We start from the raw sequence: 25,465 nt of genomic DNA, 5'->3' as shown, positions 1-25,465 counted from the left end.
GTTGCGTATTTTGTGTTTTCTCTCATAGAAGTCGCAACTTTGTTTTTGTTACATAGGGATTAATGGAAGCCGAGCCGGGACTACTCTAGGTGGCAGAAAATATACAAAAAAACCAATTAACCTGCTAAGTTCTACCTGTTAAATATCAGCGGGTCGTAAACTGATCACTAAAGCTTTTCGATAGCGTGCTGCATACTGATTTGAGAGATCTGCGGTTGATGTCTAGTTACATCTTATTGTGAATTCCGGCTGCCACTGCGCACTGCTGATTATAAAATGGGACAGTGCAACTACCGTTTTGCTGTCCAACAGGTACCAGACCTTTCACTCAATAGTTCCTTTCTAGAGGTATTGGAGAAGATAAACAACAACGTACGCTTGAATAACCTGATGAATCTGCTGGAAGGAGAAATCGAAGATGGCATGTGAGTAAACAAAATGAAGATTCATCAGAGTAGCCATTAAACATTGTTACTAACCGAATGGTTTTCCCAGCTCGATGGGAACGAAAGCCACTTTTCGCATTTAGTTGTCGTCTAGTTGTATTGCTGATGGTGAGCAGTTTTATAAAGTCAACCTAGTGCGAAGTTTCAGTGCTTGATTACTTTTCCCTTTCTTCACACTTGACTTGTAGCTATACAGCACGGCGGCGATATCCAAGGTAAGAGAACAAGTGTTCTCTTGTTACCTCGGCATGGAACACTTGGGCCATTGCAGTGTCCAACCAAGATATTTCTGCTGTACTCACTGAGCGCTCCTGTTTTATTAAATTCGACACTCCTTCATAATTGGCACTTGGTAACTCTTACAACCTCTGCCCCTTGTTATACACGACGCGAACTTTACGCTCTCATCGCCTATGTCTATTATGCCTGCTGCATTGTAAAGTATTTCCGTCTCGTATGCGCATATCTATCCTGTTTCATAAATTTTTATGAGTTTCTTCATATTTAAGAAAGCTCATTGTGTGGAGATCATTAAGTTTTTAAGTAATAATTTTTTTCGGAATTTTTGTTCAAAATGCTTCTCGCATTGTCTCCGACATTCTGTGATGTCATTCTTTCATGGATCAACAAGCTAGTCAAGGTCTTACCGGAGGTTATAATCTCTGCTGTTGCTTTGCTATCAGAAACCAAACAAAAGGTTCAAGAATGGAAGTGTCAACATGCAGGGAAAAAGGCACTGATTTTTGTCAAAGATGCCTCAAAATATGCGAACCAAGTAGCGCTGGCCTTAAACAGATGTAAGTCATGTAAGGGAACTCATATACTCGCTTGTCACAGAGTGAAATGATGACTCAGGAAGAATTAATATGCGCAAAGCCGAACAGCGCGTACGGAAAGCTCCACGAATTTGACTTCGAAATTATATTCCTTGCATAATCAAATAATGATGTGATTTCTGTTTTGTGTTTCTGCGTTTGCATTTTGTCTGATTTCCCCGCGTATAGTTTGCTGAAATGATGGTGTGCTTCCTTTTACCTTTTCTCAAATGCCTTGTTTTGCATCTTATCAGACACTGGATGCTTTTGGTGTCTTATTTCTCCGTTTTAATTTTTTGGTTTTTTTGCTTTACATATTTATGCGGTTGCCTAAATGTCTTGTTTGTATTGGACCTGACACTAGCCATGTAGGCTATTGGTCCAAATATTTTGTACAAATTTTCCTTGAATTATGAAATAAAACTTCTTTTGATTAGATTTGATTTGATTAGGTACACAATGTAGTCAACTATAGCTATGGAAAAACAATTAAACATTAAGCTGAGAAATCAGCCCTCCGAAAACAGCTTTAACACTTTGATATGAAGCATAAATAGCGATGCTTCATGCATAAATCACCTGAAAGACGTGGGTTCATTCGCGGCCGCCGTGGTCGAATTTCGATGGAGGCGAAATTCTAGAGGTCCGTGTACTCTACGAGGTCAGAGCACGTAATGAACCCCAGATGGTAGAAATTTCCGAATCCCTTGACTACGGAGTCTCTCATTGCATCTGCCACTTTCAGACGTCAAACGAGAATAAAACATAAACCAAGCTTCATGCCTAAATATAAAATATGCCTGGTGCGATTGACACTGCCCAGAGCAAGAAACAGTGATAATAATGCATCAGAGGTTGGCTATCCAGTAGGAAACTCCGGCTCGAGTAACTAGACAACATTTATTCGGCAACTAGGATTGTGTTGATCACAGGCCAATCTCAACGGCCTTCGCAACTACGTTTTGCTAGAGATCGCTCTGAAACAGCGGCTGACAGTTTCTTATTTTCTCGTTTCACAGCGAGAAGCCATATCTATATTGGACGAGGTGATCTCTGTTTTCTGTTCGCAAAAATAATGACGGCCCACTTTATTCTCTTCTCTTTAATTTAGATCGGTCGTCCGGAAAAATCTCGAGGATTGTTTCTATTGCAACTCGAAGCGAAAATTAGGTGAGAAGTTTTTGTGTAGATCATCTAATAGCTGCTGTTCCGGTGCTTTTAATTTCGCACAAATGAATAATGTCATGCAGTTCCATTTTCCGTGTCATGAATTGAACAGAAAATGTAAGTGTGGTCAAATTGTTTGCACTGAAGAAGGTATGGCCTGCAGTCCTGAGTGATAAGGGTTCACGAAGACGGCGACGATGATGACGATGATCTAAACCATAACTAAAGCTAAACAATTGGGATCTGGTGCTGTCTAAGATGAAGGCAACAGCTGCATTCCCGTGCGGTCAATCCCTTCTGCTGTCTCCGGTCATATTTATACATTTATTTAAGAAATACTGCAGGCCCGTGCACAAGCAGGAGGGACATACTTGTAATATAAAAGAGAACACTTTTAGAGCAAACACATGAAAAACTGTTGCACAGGAAGTGGAATAGCGTAGGAGTAGAATTTATTGAGTATCTAAGATAATGGGGTAATACGAAACGTTGAAGAAACAGCTATCAGCACAGAAAAAACGGAAACAAAAATAGTTTGTCAATTAAGCATACACAATAATATGAACGCTCAAAATTCCAAAATAAAAATAATCAAAGGCAAACATGTTTTGGACATCTCTCCTTGGAGTTTAGAATATACGCCTCAATCATGCTGAAAGATACAAGATATTTATCGTTTAAGTTGTTCTAATCAGTTTCTGTTTTAGGACAAAGGAAATATTGGAATGCGCTTGTGCTTGCGAAGTAGAGCGTTAAAGAAAGAGATGAACATGTCTTGTTTGCCTTATATTAAGGGGCATTAAATTTACGTTGGGGTCCAGACTAGTTTACGGTTTAATATTTGGTACTGAAACTTTAGGCGTAACAACCGGCATCTCGAATGGAGGGTATCAATTTGATTAAATGTCATTATAGCGTATACAAAAAAAGTGTGACCTTACGCAGAGTGTATGAAGCGAACGGTTTGGCGCTTTATTCTTTTTAATATGTCAATATGGTTTCTGGTTAAGGGGTCTCAGATGAAACAAGCATGTTCTAGTTTAGGATATATCACAGAAGGATATGCCAGGTATTTAAATTGAGATGCCACGTCTTTAAGCTTATGACGTAGTACACTCTTTTCGGAAGGCTAATGAGGAGACAATGTGTGTTCCAGTTGAAATGACTTGCCGTGGTCACTCTTAAATATTTGAATTCATTAACCTTACTGCATGACTGTCCTCAATGACATATGCAAACTGAAGTGCACGTTTTTCCTCGAGACGCGAAGATTTATTTGTCGAAGTTTCATTTTCATGCCCCAGTTATCCGTCCTGCCACCTGTAGAATTTAAGGCTGTTAGTACAATCTGATCAGTTTCGGAGATAATTTCATTCTCAGCTGGATTATGCTTTCCTATTTTAATAGTGCATATTTAGTAACTTTCACGTAGTAATCGTCCAAATATTGTGCACAATTAATTAAAGTTTTTTTTGCTTGAATGCTGTCTAAATTCATCCCGGTACATGGTAGGCTTTTTAAAGATTGAGCAAAACTGCTAAGTAACCTTAATCCTTTCGCCTCTTTTCTAAATGCACAACGCATATACGCTAATAACTTGCAGATTTTCCAATGGAATTATTCCAGGCACCTTTCTATAGTCATGGACTCCCAAGGTAAGCTTTACAAATGAGATAAGTTCAATTTAAAGCTTTCGTTACATGTTTCACTGTAGCACAATGTGATATATTTGGCGGATACTACGCGTCATGTATCAAGAAAACTAGATTATAGGAATAATTTGTCTCATTTCTGCGCAAGAGAGTGCTGCGCCTTCTACAGGACTCATTGCGTGATCGCTTTTGCTGGATAAGAGAGTAGCGAAGCAATCATGCACTTAGAAATCTAGACATTATGAATATACGAACCTCTCTTAAACAAAGGATGTAACATGGGACCTTGCCGCTAAAGCACTGCTTCAATATTCTGATGTATTCAAAGTTTTTACATTTCAACTCAATGCATGGGGACAGATTAAAAGCCACTGCGCTTCCAGTATTTGCCATAAATCAATGATAACACAATCTCTAGCCTCGTTACATTTCATGAACACAGAAAGTAGAGAACAATTTATCAGTGGAGTATTTCAGGCCACCCTTACATTACCTGTATCGCGTTACCTAAACAGAGTTTTCGTTATTACGCGGCACATCTTGATCACCGACGGCGTCGCACTGTTGTTTCTTCGGGAAATGAAACATTGTTTATGCCTACAGCCTCGAGTTCGGCATGCTACCTCATTACATTCCATTACGCTTCTTGGGACTCCCGATCGTTCAGTGCCGCAGTTACGTTCGCCGCATCGACTTAATTTTCACTTTCCTTTACTTTCCGCTCTACTACAAAAAATACCACTAATTCTACTCCTGCGTCTACTACTACTTATACTAGTGTGTCACGGATGTCTCCGGAGAACACTCGGACTGAAAGAATGGACTAGGCGACGGATGTACCCACACAAACGCACATTATTTACACCCTACGTGACAAACACACTAGAACACAAAACTGACAAAACTAACACAACACAAAAAGGCTATAAATGCACACGACCCAGGCACACTGCTACCAGCGTCCACTACTAGCGTTCTACTATTCGTGGTCGGCGTTCGTGCTCACGGTAGGTTCGGTGCGGCTGCGGCTTTGTATGGATCCCGTAGCCGGCGTCGAGGCGGCGTTCGGCGTGCTTGGGCGGACGTTGCTGGCGGCGTTCGACGCGCTTGGGCTGGCGTCGCTGGCTGCGTCGTACAAGCTCCCGGTCCAAGCGCCCGTGGAGGTGATGCCGGTGTCGTTGACGTGGGGGCACCACCCAGATGGGTGGCAACAGCGCTGGAGACACGCCTGGCCGTGGCAGGTGGTAGCGTCCTCTGCTGACTCCCCGGAACGTGCTCAGGCACGGCAGGAAGTCCAGGATGCGATCTCGTAGAACGCGAGCTCACCGGAGCAGTAGCCGGCATCGTTCTCTTCCAGCCGATGTGTCCCTGACCTGCCGGAGCCTCCGCTTCTCTGCTGTTCCCCCCCCCGTGCCTCGCTCTCACTCGCCCTTTTATAGCCTTGGTGTTAGTCTACGTAAGCCTTGTCGTCTTCTCTTCTCCACCAATCATCTCTCTCCACCCCACCGAATGCTTCTACACCAATCATCTCTCTCCACCTCACCGAATGCTTCTTCTTATTATTATTTATTCTTCAGTTTATTCACGTCGTCTTCACACCTCTTTCCTTTAAAATTTAATTTAGGGTCTTTAATATATGTGACAGGGGCCCCCTCTCTCAAAAGCTTTTCCATGAAAAACTACTCACGTCATCATCATCTCCAAGCCATCCAGCCAACCGACTATCTTCCGTGGCGACTCTGAACCCAGCACACACCACACCACAGATGTCCAGCACACACCAAACGCACACCACTAACACAGCACAAAAAATAGCGTTTTCAGAACACTAACACACCACTGCCGCTGTCCATACAGAGTCCTTAATAAGCATGTTTGTGTCCACAACACCCTCTCTTGTATGATCCCATAGCACCAACAACAGCAGCAACAACAACCAGATTATCTCAGAGATACATTAACACAGCAACAACAACAATATACATCCCAGAGATACCTAGAGCTGTTCAGTTGGCTCTACGCATGAAGTCCTCCCCAACGTTATGCTCTGTCTTCATTGAAATTGGGGTTTATTTGTACCTTATCCCACCCCCACAATGTCAATAGCCACTCTTTGAAATGGGAGGTCAATGGCTGGCATCTTGCCCAGAGGTACGGGACCGACTGTTTTCTTCGGAACTGTGCGCTGGAACACGTCACATGAGCGAACAAAGCGCTTAACGTCACTCTGAACACCCGGCCAAAAGAACTCTTTGGTGATCCTAGACACCGTTTTTTGAACACCCTGGTGTCCGGCCATAATGGCGTCATGTCCTTAGCGTAGCACGGTCTCTCGCATATCTCTTGGTAACACCAGCTGTTGGACCCGCCTTCCTGAACTAAATATGCAATCCTGTGCAAAAGCCCATTTACCAATTGATATTCGAAGGACGTCCGACTCTTCTTTCTTTTCACCTATTCCCCGACTCTTTGGAGCAGCTCTTCAAGCTCGGGTATTCTTTTTGCCTAATTGCAATTTCGCCCGGTGTTACGCTCAGGCACATCGTAACAGGCGTAGAGAGCGGACGCTGTGTTGCTCGGGCTTTCGTTTGAGCTCTTGTTTCCACTGCCGTCGAGAAACTGACTGCACCCGTCTGAGCTGTCGCAGGCCTTTCCTCCTTAGGATGTTCTTCAACGTCGAGCATTCTCCACTCGGGATCGGGGTTTTCGACACCTCTTGCACCCGTAATGTTCCCCAAGATGAGATCGTAGATGGGTTGGCCTACGCATTTTGCCACTACCTGCCCAGTATAATATGGGGTGGACACTAGAATCCTGGCTTCAGGAAGATACCTTACTGTGCTATCTACAAGAGTGACGGCCGACGATTCCCCTGTAAGATCTTCGTCCTTCATCAGGCTTCTCCGCACTAAAACTGTGCTGGTTCCGCTGTCTCTAAGCAGCAATATAGGACGGTCCCCTATTTGCCCAACCACAAGTGGCATTGCTGCTTTCGACTTGGGTGTTCGACTCACTGCCTCATTTTCCAGCGGCGTTTGCTCTCCTTTCTGCTGTGGAACCTCGGGTGGCGTGACAAGTTCTACCCTAGAGTCGACAACGCATGCAGCTCGGTCCTGCGTTCTGTATCGGCACTCATCCAGAGTATGACCCCTCCTCTTACAACCTTGACACACAACCTGTGTTTTTTGGGCAGCGCTAGTAGTTCGACAGTCAGCTGCACGGTGTCCGACCTTGCCGCAGAGAAAACACCTTACTGGCGCCTTAGATGCACCGCCATATACTCTTGGTTTTGCCGCATCTGTCTCTAGGGTCTTTTGGGTTTGCTCCTTTGCCTTAGTTAAATTTCTTAGCCCTTGAGCCTCGAGGAATTGGCCTGCAGTGTCGGCGAACTCTTCCAGTGAACAGAACTTCCCTTCTTTTAGGAAAAGCGCCAGCTTTGAGCTGCAACACGCTAAAAATTGCTCTGTGACCGGCTTGTCACGCACGCCTTCAAAACTCTTCTGTGCCTGACATATCAAGCCACCTATCAAAGTAGTTGGACAGCCTGCAGGAAAACTGCTTCGCTGTTTCTGAATCCTCAGGTTTCGCGGTGCGAAATCTCTCACGAAAAGCCTCTGCTGTAAGTCTGAATCTTTGGAGGAGTGCCTTTTTGACTTTCTCGTAGTCCATGGAATCAGCAGGAGGCATCCTTCCAAACACATTCAGCGCCTCTCCGACTAAACACATGCTCAATGCCGTGGCCCATTCACTGCGCTCCCATCATTGCCCCAAAGCGATCCGCTCGAATCGTTGCAGATAAGCATCCAAATCATCTGTCTTGTCATCGAGAGGAGCCATCAGCTTTCTTGGGCAAACTCTGGCCGGTCTGGGAGATTCTGTACCCGCCAAGTAACGCTGATCATTGTCCGTGATATCGTCATATCCTCCCGCGACATGCGCCTGTTTCCACAAAACAAACTCCTTTTCCCGTTCTATCCTTCTATTCTCCTGTTCTGCCTCGCGGGCTCTTCTAGCTTCTCGGTCTTCTGCCTCGCGAGCTCTTTTCGCCTTGCACTCTTCCGTTTCACGAGCATCTGCGCGTGCTTACGCCCTTTCCTCTCTCAGCCTCTTTCCCTCCTCCTCATAGAGATGCATCGCCTCTTCCTTGCTTAACCCTAGCTTGAGCGCCAATTCTAACATTCTTGCCAAATTTATCCTTTCTGCATTTGAGAGATCGGAAAGATCCGGGACAAAGCAAAATGAAAAAAGGAAATTAATCCTGGCACAAGCTCACCACTTATCTTTGTCACGAATCTCTCCGGAGAACACTCGGACTGAAAGAATGGACTAGGCGACGGGTGTACCCACACAAACGCACTTTAATACACCCTACGTGACACAAACACTAGAACACAAAACTAACAAAACCAACACAACATACAAAGGCTATAAATACACACGACTCGGGTACACTGCTACCAGCCTCTACTACTAGCGTTCTTCTATTCGTGGTCGGCGCTCGTGCTCAGGGTTGGTTCGGTGCGGCTGCGGCGTTGTATGGATCCCGTAGCCGGCGTCGAGGTGGCGTTCGGCGTGCTTGGGCTGGCGTTGCTGGCGGTGTTCGACGTGCTTGGGCTGGCGTCGCTGGCGGCGTCGCTGGCTATGTCGTACAAGCTCCCGGTCCAAGCGCCCATGGAGGTGATGCCGATGTTGTTGGCGTTGGGGCACCACCCGGATGGGTGGCAACAGCGCTGGAGACACCCCTGGCCGTAGCAGGTGGTAGCGTCCTCTGTTGACTCCCCGGAACGTGCTCAGGCATGGCACGAAGTCCACGATGCGATGTCGTAGAACGCGAGCTCACCGGAGCAGTAGCCGGTGTCGCTCTCTTCCAGCCGATGTGTCCCTGTCCTGCAGAAGCCTCCGCTTCTCTGCTGTTCCCCCCCCCCTTGTCTCGCTCTCACTCGCCCTTTTATAGCCTCGGTGTTAGTCCACGTAAGCCTTGTCGTCGTCTTCTCTTCTCCACCAATCGTCTCTCTCCACTTCACCCAATGCTTCTTCTTCCTCTTCTTTATTCTTCAGTTTACCCACGTCGTCTTCTTCACACCTCTTTCCTTTAAAATTTAATTTAGGCTCCTTAATATATGTGACATAGTGTAAGACTGGCCCTCGGCTTTGGAATCTTCAGAGGCTGGCGTCGTCTTCTTCGTCTAGAAGCGCCGAACGCTCCGAAGCTCGAGCGCCAAACGCACCGTCCCTCGTGCGTGCTCTAGACTGACTGCATCCTCTTGTCTGTACCTGGACTGTACCGCTGGTTGTTATCGACGCAGTGCATTGTAGGACGTCCCTTATTACAAGTGGAGGAGGTTCTAACGATCTCCTCGCCCTGGAGCTTCGCACCCGCGCATTGTCTACCACCTCTCCAATGCCTGAGACCGTCAACCAAAACGCTTCACCGCTTCCGTCGGCTGTCTTCTGTTTCGGCGGCGCGCGGCAGCTTGGCCCGGCCATCTTCAGCGCCACAGATGACACGGATGTGGAGGATTGGTTGGCCTCCTATGAACGTGTAAGTGCATAAAATAAGTGGGACGATTGCGTCCAACTCACCAACATTATCTTTTATTTGAGCGACGTAGGCTATCTCTGGTTTGGAAACCACGAGGCGGACATCTCAAACTGGGCAGCTCTGAAAATCAGTCTGAGAGAAGTATTTTGTTGTCTTGCAGTGCGTAAGCTTTGCGCCGAGCAACGCTTGTGAAATCGGGCTCAGCAAACCGGTGAAAACTTCACCAGCTATATAGAAGATGTAGTCGACCTCTGCAAGCGTGCCAACCCTTCTATGAGCGAAGCCGACAAGATCAGACATATTATGAAAGGCATTGATGATGATGACTTCCAGATGTTCGTCGCCAAGGATCCCCAGACTGCCTCCGGTGTCATCGGTTACTGCCAAAGCTTCGATGAGCTGTGCAAACAGCGCCTTTCTACCCGGCGTGCAGGCTTTCAGGAGGCCACACTTTCCAGCTTGACTCTACCAGGGGACGGTGCTGTGGACCAACAGTCGCTACCCCAGCGCATCCAGCAGTTTGTACGTGAGGAAGTCGCATGCCAGCTATCTTTGTCCACCTGACCGCCTACGCCTGCGCTGTCGCTCACTCCCAACCTACAGCGAGTCATCGAGGAGCAAGTCGCTGAAGTCTTGCAAGCACCTCCTCAACCTCCCCTGATCGCGGCTCCTATGACGTACGCCGATGCCGTGGTGCGGTCGCGGCCCTCACCTGCTGATTTTCTCTACAAGCCACCTACCCGGCAGTTAGAACTCCAGCCGCCTGCAACCCCACCTTACCGTCCGGTTGCCCGCCCCCGATCACAGCCTCAGCCACACAAACCCTGGCGCACACAAGACAACCACCGTATTTGCTACGCCTACTCTACGTGGCCACGTGGCTCGTTTGTGTCGCAATCGTGACCACCGTCCCTACGATTATAGGTGTGAGCCAACGTAGGACCTTCTGCTGTCGTCCTCGCCTGCTTCACACGAGCCGCCTCCGGATACTTCTCCGCCTAGTTGCCATCTCCGCTACCACCGCTCGCCGTCTCCTGGCCGCCGTTCCCGTTCTTCGATGCTCCGCCGCTCCAACCCGCCATCCACGCGGAAAACTAACGGCCGCAGTTCCGGAGGCAAGAACTGCATCATCAGCGACTCAAGACCTGTTTCTGTTCCTGCGAATATTATTACCGTATTCTTTGAGGGAGTCGTCGTTGAAGCACTTGTTGACATTGGCGCAGCCGTTTCCGTTCTCAGCCACACCCTCTGCCACAAACTAAAAAAAGTGACGACGCCTTTCCTCCCGTTTCTCTCCGCACGGCCAGCGCTCAGGACACTGGACCGTTAGCCGCCTGCACCGCCCGCCTGCTCATCGGGAACGTTCCCTACACAATCGAGTTCATCGTCCTCGCCCGCTCCTTTCACGAAGTTATCCTTGGTTGGGACTTCCTCTTCTCACATCAGGCCGTTATTGACTGCGCCCGTGCTCAGCTTGACTTTTCGCCCTGCAGTGACGCCCCCTTGGACGTACCCGGTGCTGCTGCCACTACTGTGGTCGTCTCAGAGGACACAGACGTTCTGCCTTCCTCTTCATTGCTGGAGCCTCTTTCTTGTGGTGCTCTCGCAGATGCAACTTTCACTAATGTCACTTATACCCCCTCTTTACGATGCGCTGACAAGATGTCTGTTTTGCTGTCTCATGCCGTGTTGAGAATTTTTCGTGGCTCCAGCGCTATTTATGGGCCAACCCGTTCCCCTACCCTACCACTTTACTGCGTGGTCAATCGCTTGTTAGTGTTGCCTTTCTCGATCTCGCCTCAGCATAGCCCCTCGTCAATAGCACGGCCGGCCTTCACGTCAGCGCCATTACGCCTGTTCCCATTACCAATCAGTCTTCTGTCGATATTTTTCAACGTTCCTTCGACGCCGCCGTGACCTCTACCTAACGAGACCAGCTTGTCGCCGTTCTGCACCGTTTTCAAGCTTCGTTTGAATACCAGCAACCTTCCTTGGGCCGCGCTACCACCGTTACCCAATCTATTGACACTGGAACCCATGCCTCTTGCCGCAAGGCAGTGCGCGCACCCGCGAGCGAACCTTGGTGAGCCTGTGTGTATTTCTCGAACAGGCGGGCTTGACGTCCCGCCTGTTCTGCGCCAGGTAGTACAGTGCTGTGACTGAACGCTTCGTGTGTGCTACCTCGGACGCTCTAACAGCTGGGCGCCCCAGACCAGCTGTTGCGTGCAAAGTGCGGCGCGCGTGTGACCATTGACTGCCGAGTTTCCCGTCATCAGCACACGCGCGCCGCGAAGACAACTGGCTTTTTGACTGTTTGTGCAAATTATGTATATAGTATATTTATTTTGCATTTATAGTGTTCACTTTTATGTTTTTATGCAGTGTATATCTATTTTATGTAGTGTACTATTTACCTCCCTCCATGTCTTTCTTCTGTCCCCTCACCTCTTTTATTTCATTTCTCCCACCTGCCTGCTATCCTTTCTTTCCGCTGCCCCAGCTCAGGTGCCGCCGCACGTGATGGCAGATGCCGGGGCTAGCAAAAATCTTTTACCTTCCTTTTATGTTATTTTAAATAAACCACTACCATCACCACCATGCCTCTTTGCGCCAACGCCCGTGCCGCATGTCAGCCGCTGAGCGCCGCTTCATTGACGAGCAGGTGACCGACATGATCAAGCGCCACGTGATACAGCCGTCGCACAGCCCGTGGGCATCGCCAGTGGTCCTGGTAAAAACAAAGACGGTTCGTTCCGGTTCTGCGTAGACTATCTTCGTCTGAACAAGATTACACGCCACAAAGATTACCCTCTCCTTCGAATCTACGATGCCCTCGACTGCCTGCAGGGCGCCGAGTTCTTTTCTTCATAGGACTTGCGGTCCGGTACTGGCAGGTGCCGATGGCGGAGGCCGATCGCCCAAAAACTGCATTCGTCACACCCTACGGGCTCTATGAATTTAATGTCATGCCCTTCGGCCTCTGCAATACACCCGCACATTCGACCGCATGATGCACAACATACTCCGAGGGCTCAACTGGCACACATGCTTTTGTTACCTACATGACGTTGTGATCTTTTCCCCGGACTTTTCGTCTCACCTCCAGCGCCTTGAGACTGTTTTTCGCACCCTGGCCGACGCTGGCCTCCAACTCAATTTGAAAAAGTGCGGCTTCGGAACTCGGCAGCTCACTGTTCTCGGACATGTGGTGTCGAAGGATGGCGTTCTCCCGGACAGGCCAAGTTGCGAGCTGTGGCAGAATTTCCGAAGCCCACTTCTGTAAAAAACCTCCGCAGCCTCGTCGGGCTCTGCTCCTACTTCCGCCGCTTTGTCCGCAATTAAGGCACTGTCATCGACCACCTGACCAAGCTCCTTTCCAGCCATGACCTTTCGGCCTGGTCGCCAGCCTGTGATGAATCGTTTACGACACTCCGTCGCCTCTTGACCACTCCACCAATTCTGCGTCACGTCGGCCCTTGTTCCCCCACGGAACTACACACCGATGCCAGCGTCGTCAGTCTCGGTGCAGTACTCGCTCAGCACAAGCAAGGCTTTGACGAATACGTTGTCGCTTACGCTAACCGGACACTCACAAATGCTGAAGCCAACTATTCTGTTACCGAGAAGGACTGTTTAGCCATCCTTTGGGCGATTGTCAAATTTCGCCCCTGCCTGTACGGGAGCCCTTTTGACGTTGTCACCGATCACCACGCCCTCTGCTGGTTGTCCTCTTTGAAGGGTTCCTCTGGTCTACTGGCGCACTGTGCTCTGCGACTCCAAGAGTACGACATTCGCGTTATCTATCTTCCGGCCGCAACCATGCCGATCCTGATGCCCTCTCGCGTTCCCCTCTACCATCTCAGGCAGTGCCTTTTATATCCGCACTGCCTTCTTTGACGTGTGAGTCCGCTGATATGGCTTCCGCGCAACGCAAAGACCCATGGATCACTTGCCTCTTAGATCTCTTATCTGGCCAATCGTATCGACCCCCTTCCCGTGCTCTCCGTCGTCATTCCCACAATTTCGCTATCCGAGACGATCTTTCTGAACGCCGGAACTACTTCTCGGATTGTCGCAAGTGGCTTCTCGTCATTCCGACACATCTGCACTCCTTCATTTCCTCTTACTACCACAACGATCTCCAGTGAGCCCATGCCGAATCCTTGAAGATGTTCACCCATCTACAACAGCATTACTACTGGCGTAGGATGGCCCGTTATGTCCGCCATTTTATTCAGTCCTGCACCGCATGCCGTCGACAAAAACATCCACCTCTCCAACACGATGCTCTTATGCAGTCGCTGCCTAGCCCAGCGCACTCCTTCGAGCGTGTTGGCATCGACATCTACGACCCTCTTCCCAGCACATCAACCCGGAACCGCTGGATCATCGTTGCCATCGACCACCTTGCACGCTACGCTGAAACGTCGCCTTTACCATCCTCTACAGCCCACGACATTGCATCCTTCATTCTCCATGGCATCATTCTTCGCCATGGTGCGCCCAAAGAGCTGCTCAGTGATAGATGTCCAGCCTTCCTTTCTGAAGTTGTAGAAGCTCTCCTGCAGGAATGGAACATCGTTCACCGCACCAGCTCCGCCTACCATCCCAAAACAAAAGGCATGGTTGAGCGTATTAACCGCACCCTCGGCGACATGCTGGCCATGCATGTTGGTTCCGACCATTGTAGCTGGGACCGCGTTCTTCATTTTGTCACATACGCTTATAACTCCACTGTTCAAGCCACCACCGGGTTTTCTCCGTACTTTCTCCTGTACGGCCGTGAGCCTTCTTGCACAATGGACACCATTCTACCTTACCGCCCTGATGCTTCCGAATTTACAACTCTTTCTCAAGGCGCAACTTAAGCCGAAGAATGCCGACAGCTTGCCCGGTCCTTCACTTCTCACGTCCAGCAGCAGCACAAAAGCACCCGTTATCCCACTGCGCTTCCTCTCGTTTACCTTCCTGACTCTTTGGTCTGGCTCTGGGTACCCTCCTCAGGTCCCGGCCTTTCCTCCAATCTTGTTAGCAAATACCACGGACCCTACCGTATTATTCAGCAGACATCCTCCGTAATTTACTTTATTGTACCCCTTACGCCATCCCCTGATCATCGCCGCCAAGGTGGCGCCATTGTCCACACGACCCGCCTCAAACCATACTACGACCCAGCTGTCGTCACATCGCCCTAGGCCGCCATGATGGCGCCCTTTCGCCCAAGTGGAATTGTAAGACTGGCCTTCGGCTTTGGAATTTTCAGAGGCTGGCGCTTAACGAAGAAGACGACGAGAAGCGCCGAACGCTCCGTCCCTCGTGCGTGGTCTGGACTGACCGCTGCCTCTTGTTTATACCTGGACTGTACCGCTGGTTGTTCTCGACGCAGTGCATTGCAAGACGTTCCTAATTACACTAATACTAGTGTCTTCGTTGGGAGTGAGCCTTACGTCCTTAACGCCGAGAGGCATAACTAAAGCTTTAATTAGAAATATTTGCAATAAGGCAACTGGATTCACATCACTGCGGCAGGCCAAAAGCAAATACTCCAAACAATTAAGAAGGAAGAGAGGGGAGTTGGGTCAACCAAGGAACACGAAAAACGGCAGCAAAAAATAACACAAAACTCAATGATCATTATACACTAAATATTCATGACTGAGTAACACGATATCAGGTTACGAAATTAGCAGGAGCCCAGTAAGGCAGTAAATAAGTTTAAAAATAAAAAATAAACAAAACGAAAAACGAGTACAAAAATACACTCAAAGATGTTTAGTGACAGCTGCGCGAAAAGCAATGACATTCGCATTTTCGGTAACAGCACAAGGAAGGCGATTCCAACTGTGTATGAATGGCATTTTGTGCTTCGGCATTTAAGGGTGCGCATATTCTACTTTGATTATCAGCTGATAAACATATGCGTATTTAATGGGAAAAATAGGCCAAAACGGTAACTTGAGGTTTAGCGCCTAATCAAAGCTGAAGAATTCGCCCTATACAGTTTAAAACATCGCGAAAAATCCGTTCGAGTGACCTAAACTTAGCCAAACCAGTGACTCATGTTGAAATTTAATGGCTCTGTGCAAGTTTCCAGTTTTGGGTTCGATATCTCGTGCCCTCTTGGTCTTAGCTGTAGGGTTTACGGCGTTCGTAAGGCGGCCGCTGACGGTGCTGCCATTGTGGCATCTGCTTCGAGCACTCACCTCTTTCGCGCAACTGCTACAGGTTCTGGTGCTGCCGTGCGGGCCGCAGCAACTTTCTTGAGAAATACCTCTCCGGCCAAAGAAATCCGCATCAAGCGACACCCACTGACGGAGTCAGATGCGAAGTGACGCTAAGGAGAGCAAAATTCCCGCTGGTCTCCCGTTAACCACACGTCCCCCTCTTAAAAGTGAGGTACCTTCCTTACGCGTTACGGCACAGCTCTTGGCGCTAAACGAACAAAAGCGTATCGTAAGAGCTGAGAAGTGAAAGGAAGCAGTGTTTAATTTTAGGCATAAACCAGCACGAAGGGAATGCTGCAGCTTCATTTTCTGCTCGCCCAAGGAAACTCTAGGCTGCGTGATACTCTAAGGTTGCCTTCCATGGTATGGCGTTGTCTGCGGAAAGCGTAATCAGCTCGAATCAGAAGTCTAGGATCGCTTGGTGTTCAGTCAGCAATTCCATGCCAAGGTGACGTCGCGTGAACATTGGCTCATGACGACGAAGGTTGCAAGATCGGTACATTCTTCAGCCGTTTCACGTTTGGCGCACCGTTTCTATGGCACAATAATGTGGCCTCCCGCTGTGCGAATTTGTGGGTCGTCCTGCATGCCGTTAATCCTGGATGCACGTCACGGCACATTATGATTTTCAGAAGCTCAGGTAGATGCTTTTCGTTGTAGTCAAGCCCTATTTCTCGACGTAATTGTCCTTTCTTCGCGATGGTGCAGTTTTCCTCATACCAAAGAATTGTTTCAGCGCGTACATCGCCCTAATATCGAGGGTTTCAGCGAACACTTACAAAAAGTATCGAAAATAGGCTTTTAAGGGTAAAAATATGGCTTTTGCTGCATAGTATTACCCGCGATTTCCCTCGTTGCTGTGGCTTGACAAAGTTTGGCCGCATCGTGCGAAAATACATGTGCTTTCGAAAGCATGGCGGCAAAGCAACCTTTCGAGTGCATGTCACCAGTCGAAAAAGCCAAATTTTGTGGCGCCACAGCACCAAGGGAAATCGCGTTTAGGAAATTCTAAAACCTGATATAGCTACTACAAACGACCGGCTAGAAATCTCTATTTGCAACCAGGCGCCTAACTGTATAGATTAAAAAGTTAAGCAATAAATAGTAGGTAACCAGCTGACTACTTAACACGGTTCACCTAATTTCTGGGGTCCGCTAAGACTGGTATTATTATGCCGCAAAAACTATATTTTGACCGAAAAAGCCTATTTTCGAACGTTTTTGAAAGTGAAGAAACACCCCGTATAGAATATCGAAACACGGATTATATGCCCAAACTGCTCGTTCTAAAGACTTAAGAGAAAGAAAACTGGAAGCAAGTGCGCGCAAGCTTTAGAGATATCGAAAGAGTGATTCCATGGTTGATCTGTATATATACAGGAAACCGCTACACATAGCGGCTCTTACCCACCAAAATCACTACTCACCAAAATCAAAATATCAGGAAAGACGGAATGCTGTTTACTTGCAATTCCTCATCATTATGACGTCACACATGATCTCACCCAAATTACAGATAGGAAAGGTGTCACATATTTGTCCTCAGTGTCGATAAAAAGCCGAGGCAGTTAGAAGGATTCAGTGCAGTTAAATTGAAGAAGAGAATATTAATGGGGAACGCTGGTCGACATGCAAGGATTATCCGCGAATGAAGTTAAACATTTGTCTTCGCTTCCTGGCTCTCACCTGCCGTGCTTCACTCAGTGCTGGGACGCTCTTTTGAACCACTCGGCTTCGGTGAAGTTCTTTGCCCTCATCAGCCGTCCTCGTTAAAGGGTGGCGCAGAGGGCAGCGGACACTCAGTCGCACACAGGTGGTGTTACAGGCAACCAGATTTTGTCCAGGCGGACATCTCTCATCTTTAATGACGTGATAACTAAACGTTAAGAATTGCACCGCCCAGAAAGATGCACAGTATGAAGCATGCGCGTCAACACAAGTGAAAAGGACACACGCAGGAATCACCTTCAAGAGCACGCGTTTCTTAAATATTCAGAGCAACGCTTCCTGATATAAATCGTTGTCCTTTTGGGCTTTCCAGCGCTCACTGCTAACTCTGACTTCGCGAGATTTTCACCTCACTGTGAGGACACACTATTCATAGCAGACACGAATTCGAAGACTTGTTTAAGCAGTGAAGTCGAGGCAACCAGCAACCTTTTTGTGAATCGCGAATGAGCCATTCTGAATCAAGCATTTTAATGCTCCTTTCCTTCAATACCACCCTGAGATAATCATGCTCGCTCACGTCCATATAATATATAAACTCATCGCGGGGCTCAGCTGATGCGCCTTTTCGGAACATTCGTGTATTATTGTGGTTCAAATGTCGATGGAAACCGCCGAACTGCTGCTTTTGAGTTTATTTTGCCTCGCATATTAGCATGATGAAAACAGGTTAATTTCACTCCAGCGGCGACATGCCTTCTTGTCGGCCGTTCCTTTGCATAGTACGTCCTCAAATCAACGGAAGAGGGCGCCATTATGTAAACTAATTTTTTAATGAATGTTTTGTTCGTTGCCGACTGGGGTATAAGTCGTTGTCCTAACTGTGCTATTTTGAGCTTCCTTCCGCATGATCAGCTTTTACAATGAGCCGCAAATATTTTTGACAGTACAACACGCTCTACTTCAAACCAGTGACGTTTTTGCCACCTTTCATTCACAACTACACTGTATTCTGATGCCGATTTATCAATTTTGTGCAACTAAAAGCATCACAGGTGCAAAGTTAAGTCTGTGTACATTACAGGTCTTTAAACTACGGCGGCTTCGGAGTAACTTTTGCCCACCAACTGCTGCACGATTTCCACACAGAAGGTAAAAGCCTCGCGACAACGCTCAAAATCGTCTACTGTAAAACTGGCTTAAACTAAATATTTAACTCACAACCAGAGCATGAGAAGATATAAGCTGTAAATAAAGCTACTGAAATTCTGATAAGAGACGCATTTACTCCTGCATGAGCAGTGTTAATGTATACTATTAAACAAAGGCTTTCCTTATTTTTGCTATTTTTGTATCAGTAGATTTAAATACGCTTCAATACAATAAAAGAGAGCACAGAGGGAATGTCAATGAATAGCATTAGAACATAAAAATGTTGTTTTAATTATTCAGCTTGCTAATTATTCTTAACAACGGTGTCAAGGAATTGAAGATTGCTATCCTGAGATACTTTACTAGTATACCGTATACCACTCCTCGCGGCAGATCGCTATCCATTACTCTACGCAAAAAATTGTTCCCGCCATTTTTAAGCGCAAGGAAAAAGAAAACTACTATGGAATAGTCAGAAAACTTTAAGGGTAGGCGAATTCAGCGGCTTAATATCTTATTGCATTCGTCCTTGCTTGTGGCGGAATTATTGTTGCAGAATATCTCATTTATCTGAGTCATATGTCAGTAAGGAAGCTAGTATTTTTAACTGTGTCAAGAAAGTCGTCCAAAATGTAGGTTATAAATACTGAAACTATATGCCACAGCCTAAAATAAACGCAATAAAATCCAATTATTGAAACATCCTGAGTACAAGTAATAGTTTAAGGTGAGAGAAAAACTTTGATTATTTCGAGCAGAGTAAATACTTTCGTACTGAAATAAAAGAAACAACCAGCAAAATAAAGACCTTTAAAGTTTGAATGCACTGTGCTTGACAACCACGAAATGCTACCACCGAAACAATGTCTTGAAAACTATCCCGTTAAAAGAGCGAAAGCCATATAGGCCACCTATAGGTCCCTGTTGCAGGTCACTTCCATAGTATGGCAGCCTAAGAACATCACATTTATGAGTACCTAAAGTAAGATTGGCTTATAGTAACGAAATTGACTTCTGCAGTTAAGTATATCCTATATTTTCTAGTTATCGGCAGTAAGCACGCTAGACAAAGGCCCTGCATGCCTGCTAATATCCGATCAATCCTGCACTACGCTAGCTGAAGGATTCCATAAGAAAAGAAAATTTGAAATTTAATCTCCCAAAAAGATCTATTGTTCACCCCTGCTACGCGTTCATTATCTTGAAAACCATATTATATGTAATAAAAAGCATCCGCTTCTTATGTTTTATTAATTCAAATGATCGCTGTGTAGACTAATGAATATTTATAATATATCTGCTAAGATAAGAAAGGCAATTGAGGTTTCATTTTTATTTTTGTTTTCAATAAAATTTTATTTGAGATGAGATAATGGGTCGACATAAAGGGATGACACTAAGTTTTGCCAAAAACTGTGTAGTTTGTTGTATAAAAATATGTGTATCAGATGAAAAGCAATAGTTGCTTTTGCGAAGTCGCTAGTTTATATCCTTGTGGAAGGAAAAATAACATTTTGTATAACCTGAATTTTTTTCTCGGTAATTGCATGCAAGCGATTCTTGCGGAAGCATTCAGAAACATTTTGGACTTTTACAATTTGGAGTAACAGAATCGCAAGAATTTTTGAAAACTATGCATACCAGTGCGGGGCGCTGTAAGAACAATAACGGGCTAAGAAGAGATTAGAACTTCAGGCAGAAATTTTTTTCACTTTTGTTCTGTCCTCTTAACTACCAGCTTACAAAACCTGAACTTCTAGACCGTTGAGATTATTTTAGTTCAGGGCTGATATAATCCGAACATCGTAAAATTCAAAGAAAGTGAACTTTAACGGAGATTAAAACATATAACCTCACCGATTTGCTTTTAAATATTCCTGAAATACATTTAGGTCCAGATAATTCTTGATGAAAAAAGAAATGTTCCATTATAGTGTTTTACATATACAACTAAAAGCATCATTCGGTTACCATGCTGTGGTAGTGATATTGAAATTATTGAGCATTGCGTCCTGAGAGAAAAATTGTATGCACAATAAAAGCTCAGTCTCCGGAATATCTTTGCTGTACATACTTTACAAAGAGTTGTGTCTTGTTGCCTATATTTTTTTGCTTTTTAATTATGCAATGTGGTCCGTGTGAACCTCCGCGAATGTTTTTTCTATTGGCATAAAAGATTGCGGTAATTATTAGCTTTTTGTCATAACAGAAATAAAAGCCACGCATGATATTTCAAATGCAATGAAATTGTGCTTCTGGCACCTGGTTTGGACAAGGGTAGTAGACATTTCCTCGCCTTGGCAGCCGAAAATACCCTGCGATTAGAGTTCCCATTCGGAAAATAATATTTCTCTTTGGTGAAAGCGAAAAGTTTAGTGGTGTTGTGGATTATTAGTTAACATTTTAACTACTTACTGCGTCTTTCAGAAGCAGAGTATCGTGTTTTTAAGGCTTTATTTTGTGTTTGATGAGATATTTTATAACCCTCATTCTGGTATAAGCACATCTTTTCTCTTCTTCAGTGACTCCACTCTTCTTCAGTCAGGTGAGAGCAGTTATCAGGCAACTATATAGAAGCATCCATGCAGTACAGAAACACGTAATGAGGACAATATGTTACCAAAAATCTTGAGCGCAGGGTCTGTGCAATGTTTTTGAATGTGCCGTAAAGACTCAACGAATATTTGAAAATATTGTGGCCAGTAGGCTGGGTGCTAATAGAAAATTTGAGGATGCGCAAAAAGAAAGGCCAATTTGATCAGAATTTTCCAAAAATTCGCTTTTTTTCTGACAGCTGATTATTCATCTGTTTAGTGCCTATTGATCGCAGAGAATGGTTTGCAGACAATAGTTCTCACATAATTTTAATAATAACAGCGGGTAAGGGTCAGTGATAATTATGTACTGACCCTTATGTCTAATATTTATCATCGTTTCTGTGTAGCATTATTTGCTTAATTGTCGGCTCTAATTAGTCATGGCTACAGCATTAGGAGGTTTTTTCCGAGCGAAAAGTAAAGCAGTTGATGAAACACGAGATTATAAATTTTAGAGAAATTTTTCTAAGGGACGAAAAAGGCTACTGATCTCAAAACCAATCAAGTTTATTTGAATGCAGTGAATCCTTACCCGTAACCACTGCTAATGGCGTGGCTTTCTCGTGCTCACTAGAAAACAGCCATCCTCTGCTCTGTGAAGTGTTCGAGATTGGGTTGCACAAGACGCACATTTTTCCGCGTGAGCCAGCCGCGTCACGCTTGCGAACTTTTTAATCAAAGGAACCAAAGGAAAGCTTGTACTCATTGTATCACCGGTGGGTAGCCGGAGGCGCTGGGATCGAACCTCGCACCTCACGCATGCGCGGCGGATGCTAAAATCACTAAGCTACCGCCTCGGTACCTGGTATATACTTCTTTGCTTTAAAGTTAGTTTTCCTAGAAAAGAAAGAGCAGTGGTGACTGCACGCTAGAGTTCTAATTCCAGGTTCAATCAAGATCGTTCGAAAATCTGTAAATTTGAACTATATATTTGAGCACAAATATTTTAGGGGTCATTGGAAAAAATGATAAATCCTAGTGCATGTTAGTCCCAACCATGTGCGATGTATTTTGTACCTGACTAAACTCGGCGTTTTAGGTGTTTTCTTACATAATAATGAATGACTATAGTATCTCTAACTAACGCCGCGGCGATTTCGACGTCAACACTAGCTACCTTGTGTAACAAAGGATAAAGAATTCACGTAATTTACAACTGAAGAGGCGTCAGAGCGTAGGTGTCCGCGCTTAAGAGAAAAAAATACGCTCACTGTAATCGGATGTAGTACAATTTGTGATATTTTCATTTCGCGTTATACTGTGAAGGTAAATGCAGATACTATGGAGGTACCCCGTGTGACCTGTTCGACAGTTGCTCTTTCACTGAATGTAACAAGAGGGCCGAGTGCTTCTATGACCTGTACTGGAAGACCACGGAAAAGGTGAGTCTATGACCATTCTTTTCTTTTCTCTGGCACTTTAACCCAGCAGTATGGCCACCATGTACATCCTTTTAGAGCTCTCATACGTACAGGCCCAAATTTTATCCCGTGCAATACGATGCGGTTAGGTATACAGCTCGGGTCACTGCCTTTCTGTATCAATACAGGAGTATTCCTGATTATGCATGGGAAAGAATCTATAAAATGCGAATCCGCTAACTAGACACTATCCCTCTGCCGAACATAGGCGCAATTCAGGGAATATAAAGTATGTACAATGCCAGAATGTGGCTAAACTTGTCTTGTCAAAAAGTACCTAGGTTTACAAGTGAGACTAGGCTGCGGAACAAAGACGGCTCACTGGCGTACGCGTGAACCACTTTGTCCCGCAACGTATGGAACTCCTAGAAGCAGCCCCGAATAAGACTAATAAAAATTTCTCTAACTCTTGTTCGTTCGTGGTGTTCACTTTGTGTCACACTGCGAAATTTCTGTTTTAATATGTCGCTCTAGTTGAATGGAAGCTTCTGCTAACAAATGAGAACCTTGTTTATTGCAGCACAATGTTTTTCCGTTAGTAATCGCTTAATATAGCTTCACTCTTGTTCCTATTACTTTATTGTTTTAGAGGTATTTCAGTCTCTTTTCTGGTCGACTATTTGTACATATTAGATAGCCAAGGTGATAATGTCTTTCTTGTCTGAAATTTGTTCTTTGCCACTCATCAGCTTGCTAATCATATCTCTTCAATAGGGCGTCGCATTAATGATTTGTTAAAATGAGCATTTCAAGCCGCTTTATCTCATGCCCTTGCCAGCACTACATGACCTCTATTCGACCATTGTTTTCTTGTAGAGATTGAAACGTAGAAATTTTATATCTTTTAAAAACGCATCCTAAGTAAACCTTGATGCAGCAATACCTTCATGTAAAGTGCATTTCGTATTTTAAGAAAATTCTCTCTCCGGATTTCAAATACTTTATAATCCGGGTGCCCGCAATATGAACATGGCAAGCTATATATTGGACTTCATTCATTCATTTCGGTTCTTCCACTGTACTATTTCTTTCCGATTCAGTTATTTGTATTCAGTTCGACCTCTTTTTTCCTGGAACGGAGGCGTCAAAGGCAGTAGCCATTTCTGTTTAGTTCGAAAAGAGGTCGTATTCGGTGTGAGTACTCGGTGCTCTTAAGCATAATGTTGTTATGGGACCATTTACAGGTTATCAACGCCACTAACACTACGAAGTTCAGGGATCACCCTCGTGTACCCACTCTGATTCGTTCCTAACCCGTCTAGTTTGCGCGTTAGAAAGGAATCTAAATGTTTCTGGGCGAAGAATGGATATATTCTTTGCTGCTTGTTGCCTCGCTAACGATAACCTCTTAGCTGTGCGTCTTCTTCGCTGTTGTCGCAGCACGTCAAAAATATCCTTAGCAGCGATTCGTTAAGATAAGTATTATCTTGCTTAACCGCTCTATATATAGAATTTTACATACCATGTGCCGCGATGCCAATAAAGTTAACTAAGGAGGCTACCTGGGATCGTAGAACGCGATACTTCTTTGTTCTGTCACTCGGCCCGGCAAGTCTTCTGAGCTTTCATATGGCAGCGCACGCTTTTAACGTTAGTGGCGGCCTAAAAGACAATTTAAATATTTGGAGGAAGTGCGGCAACTCTTACGACGGCTACAACGGTTATCGCACGCCTCTGAGGAAGCGCCACTGGCCGTCTTCATCATACTTTTGAATGGCACACCTTCGTAATTACCTTGCTTAATCGTGAAATTCCTCTTTTCCTGTTTCTTTTCAAATGACCACAAGTTGCGAACAGAAACTTGCCACCCTCACATCTTCGATTGTTCGGCCAGAAGTTCGCGGCCAAATGCACCATTTAAAACAGAAGAGGCACATGTTTGCGCAGATCCCTTAAACAATATCGAGTCATATCATGCAGGTGTTTTACACTCCTTAGATTGCAGCGGTGCATCTTTAACCAACTGAGTGGGCAATTTGGCAATCAAGGCCCATCTTTTGCCTCGAGGTATGGTTCTTTATTTGAAGCGAGCTAGCCACCTACGCTGCCATTGGAATTGTTCATGGCAGACCATTCCTCATTGCCTGTGATTAGCGGCAGACCTAGCCATCATAGAACTATGCAGAGGGCATTACACAACTGTTTTATTTATGAGTTGAAGTTAATGTGACTCTCAAAAAACGCAAGAGCAGCGCGGGGGGATCTGAATTTTTACACTGACGAATATTTAAAACTGAAGAAGCAAATTTTTTAAAATAATTTACCATTTATAGTCGGAAAAGCATCAGAATAAGAATTAGAGTTTCGGGCGCCGTTTTGTAATTGTTGAATGACGTCTTTTTACTTGTCTGCAATAGGCTAATTTTGTACATAATAATAAATTTTCGACTGCTTTTATTATATTCTCGAACTTTGAAGTGTCTGAAACATTTTATTTCAACAGAAAAGAGAGGAAATCTTGCATTTCTGCACCTTATCAGCCGTCATGAATGTTTATGGCATGTAAAATAAAAATCCCCAAGTATCCAGAATAATGGCAGTGATTTCGCTTTCTATTCCTTTCCGCATTGAACTGTCCAAAAACAGTACACTGACTTCTATTTTTACCTGATTATTACTTGATCATAACACTGTCATTGCTACAATGGTGCATTTGTTGCAGGTGTACATAAGTTTGTCTGAATCCGCTATCGAGACACAGATAAATAAGGGCGCATGTGACGCAGCACAGGTGAGCTAACCACGATTTTTATTTTGATGTATTTATTGCTTATTATATAT

General features: G+C 45.4%; 1 protein-coding gene across 1 annotated transcript; it reads left to right on the top strand.

Moving 5' to 3' along the window:
• The first annotated feature begins 276 nt into the window (after window positions 1-276).
• Window positions 277-23,937, top strand: LOC144103523 (endothelin-converting enzyme homolog). The gene is made up of 6 exons (XM_077636221.1): window positions 277-425; window positions 2,373-2,431; window positions 4,032-4,083; window positions 18,599-18,666; window positions 22,530-22,645; window positions 23,869-23,937. Exons 1-6 carry the CDS (start codon window positions 277-279, stop codon window positions 23,935-23,937), a joined length of 513 nt encoding a protein of 170 aa, XP_077492347.1.
• The last annotated feature ends 1,528 nt before the right edge of the window (window positions 23,938-25,465 follow it).

This window comes from Amblyomma americanum, chromosome 9 (assembly GCF_052857255.1).
Source record: "Amblyomma americanum isolate KBUSLIRL-KWMA chromosome 9, ASM5285725v1, whole genome shotgun sequence".
Classification (NCBI taxonomy): Eukaryota; Metazoa; Arthropoda; class Arachnida; order Ixodida; family Ixodidae; genus Amblyomma; species Amblyomma americanum.
This window is presented reverse-complemented; position numbering and strand designations above follow the sequence as displayed.

Excerpts from the sequence above, each read along its gene's own strand:
- LOC144103523 (XM_077636221.1), top strand. The coding sequence starts at position 277 with ATGGGACAGTGCAACTACCGTTTTGCTGTCCAACAGGTACCAGACCTT. Across the intron at positions 426-2,372 it reads GGAGAAATCGAAGATGGCAT|ATCGGTCGTCCGGAAAAATC; the intron begins GTGAGTAAACAA and ends TCTTTAATTTAG. Across the intron at positions 4,084-18,598 it reads TATAGTCATGGACTCCCAAG|GTCTTTAAACTACGGCGGCT; the intron begins GTAAGCTTTACA and ends TGTACATTACAG.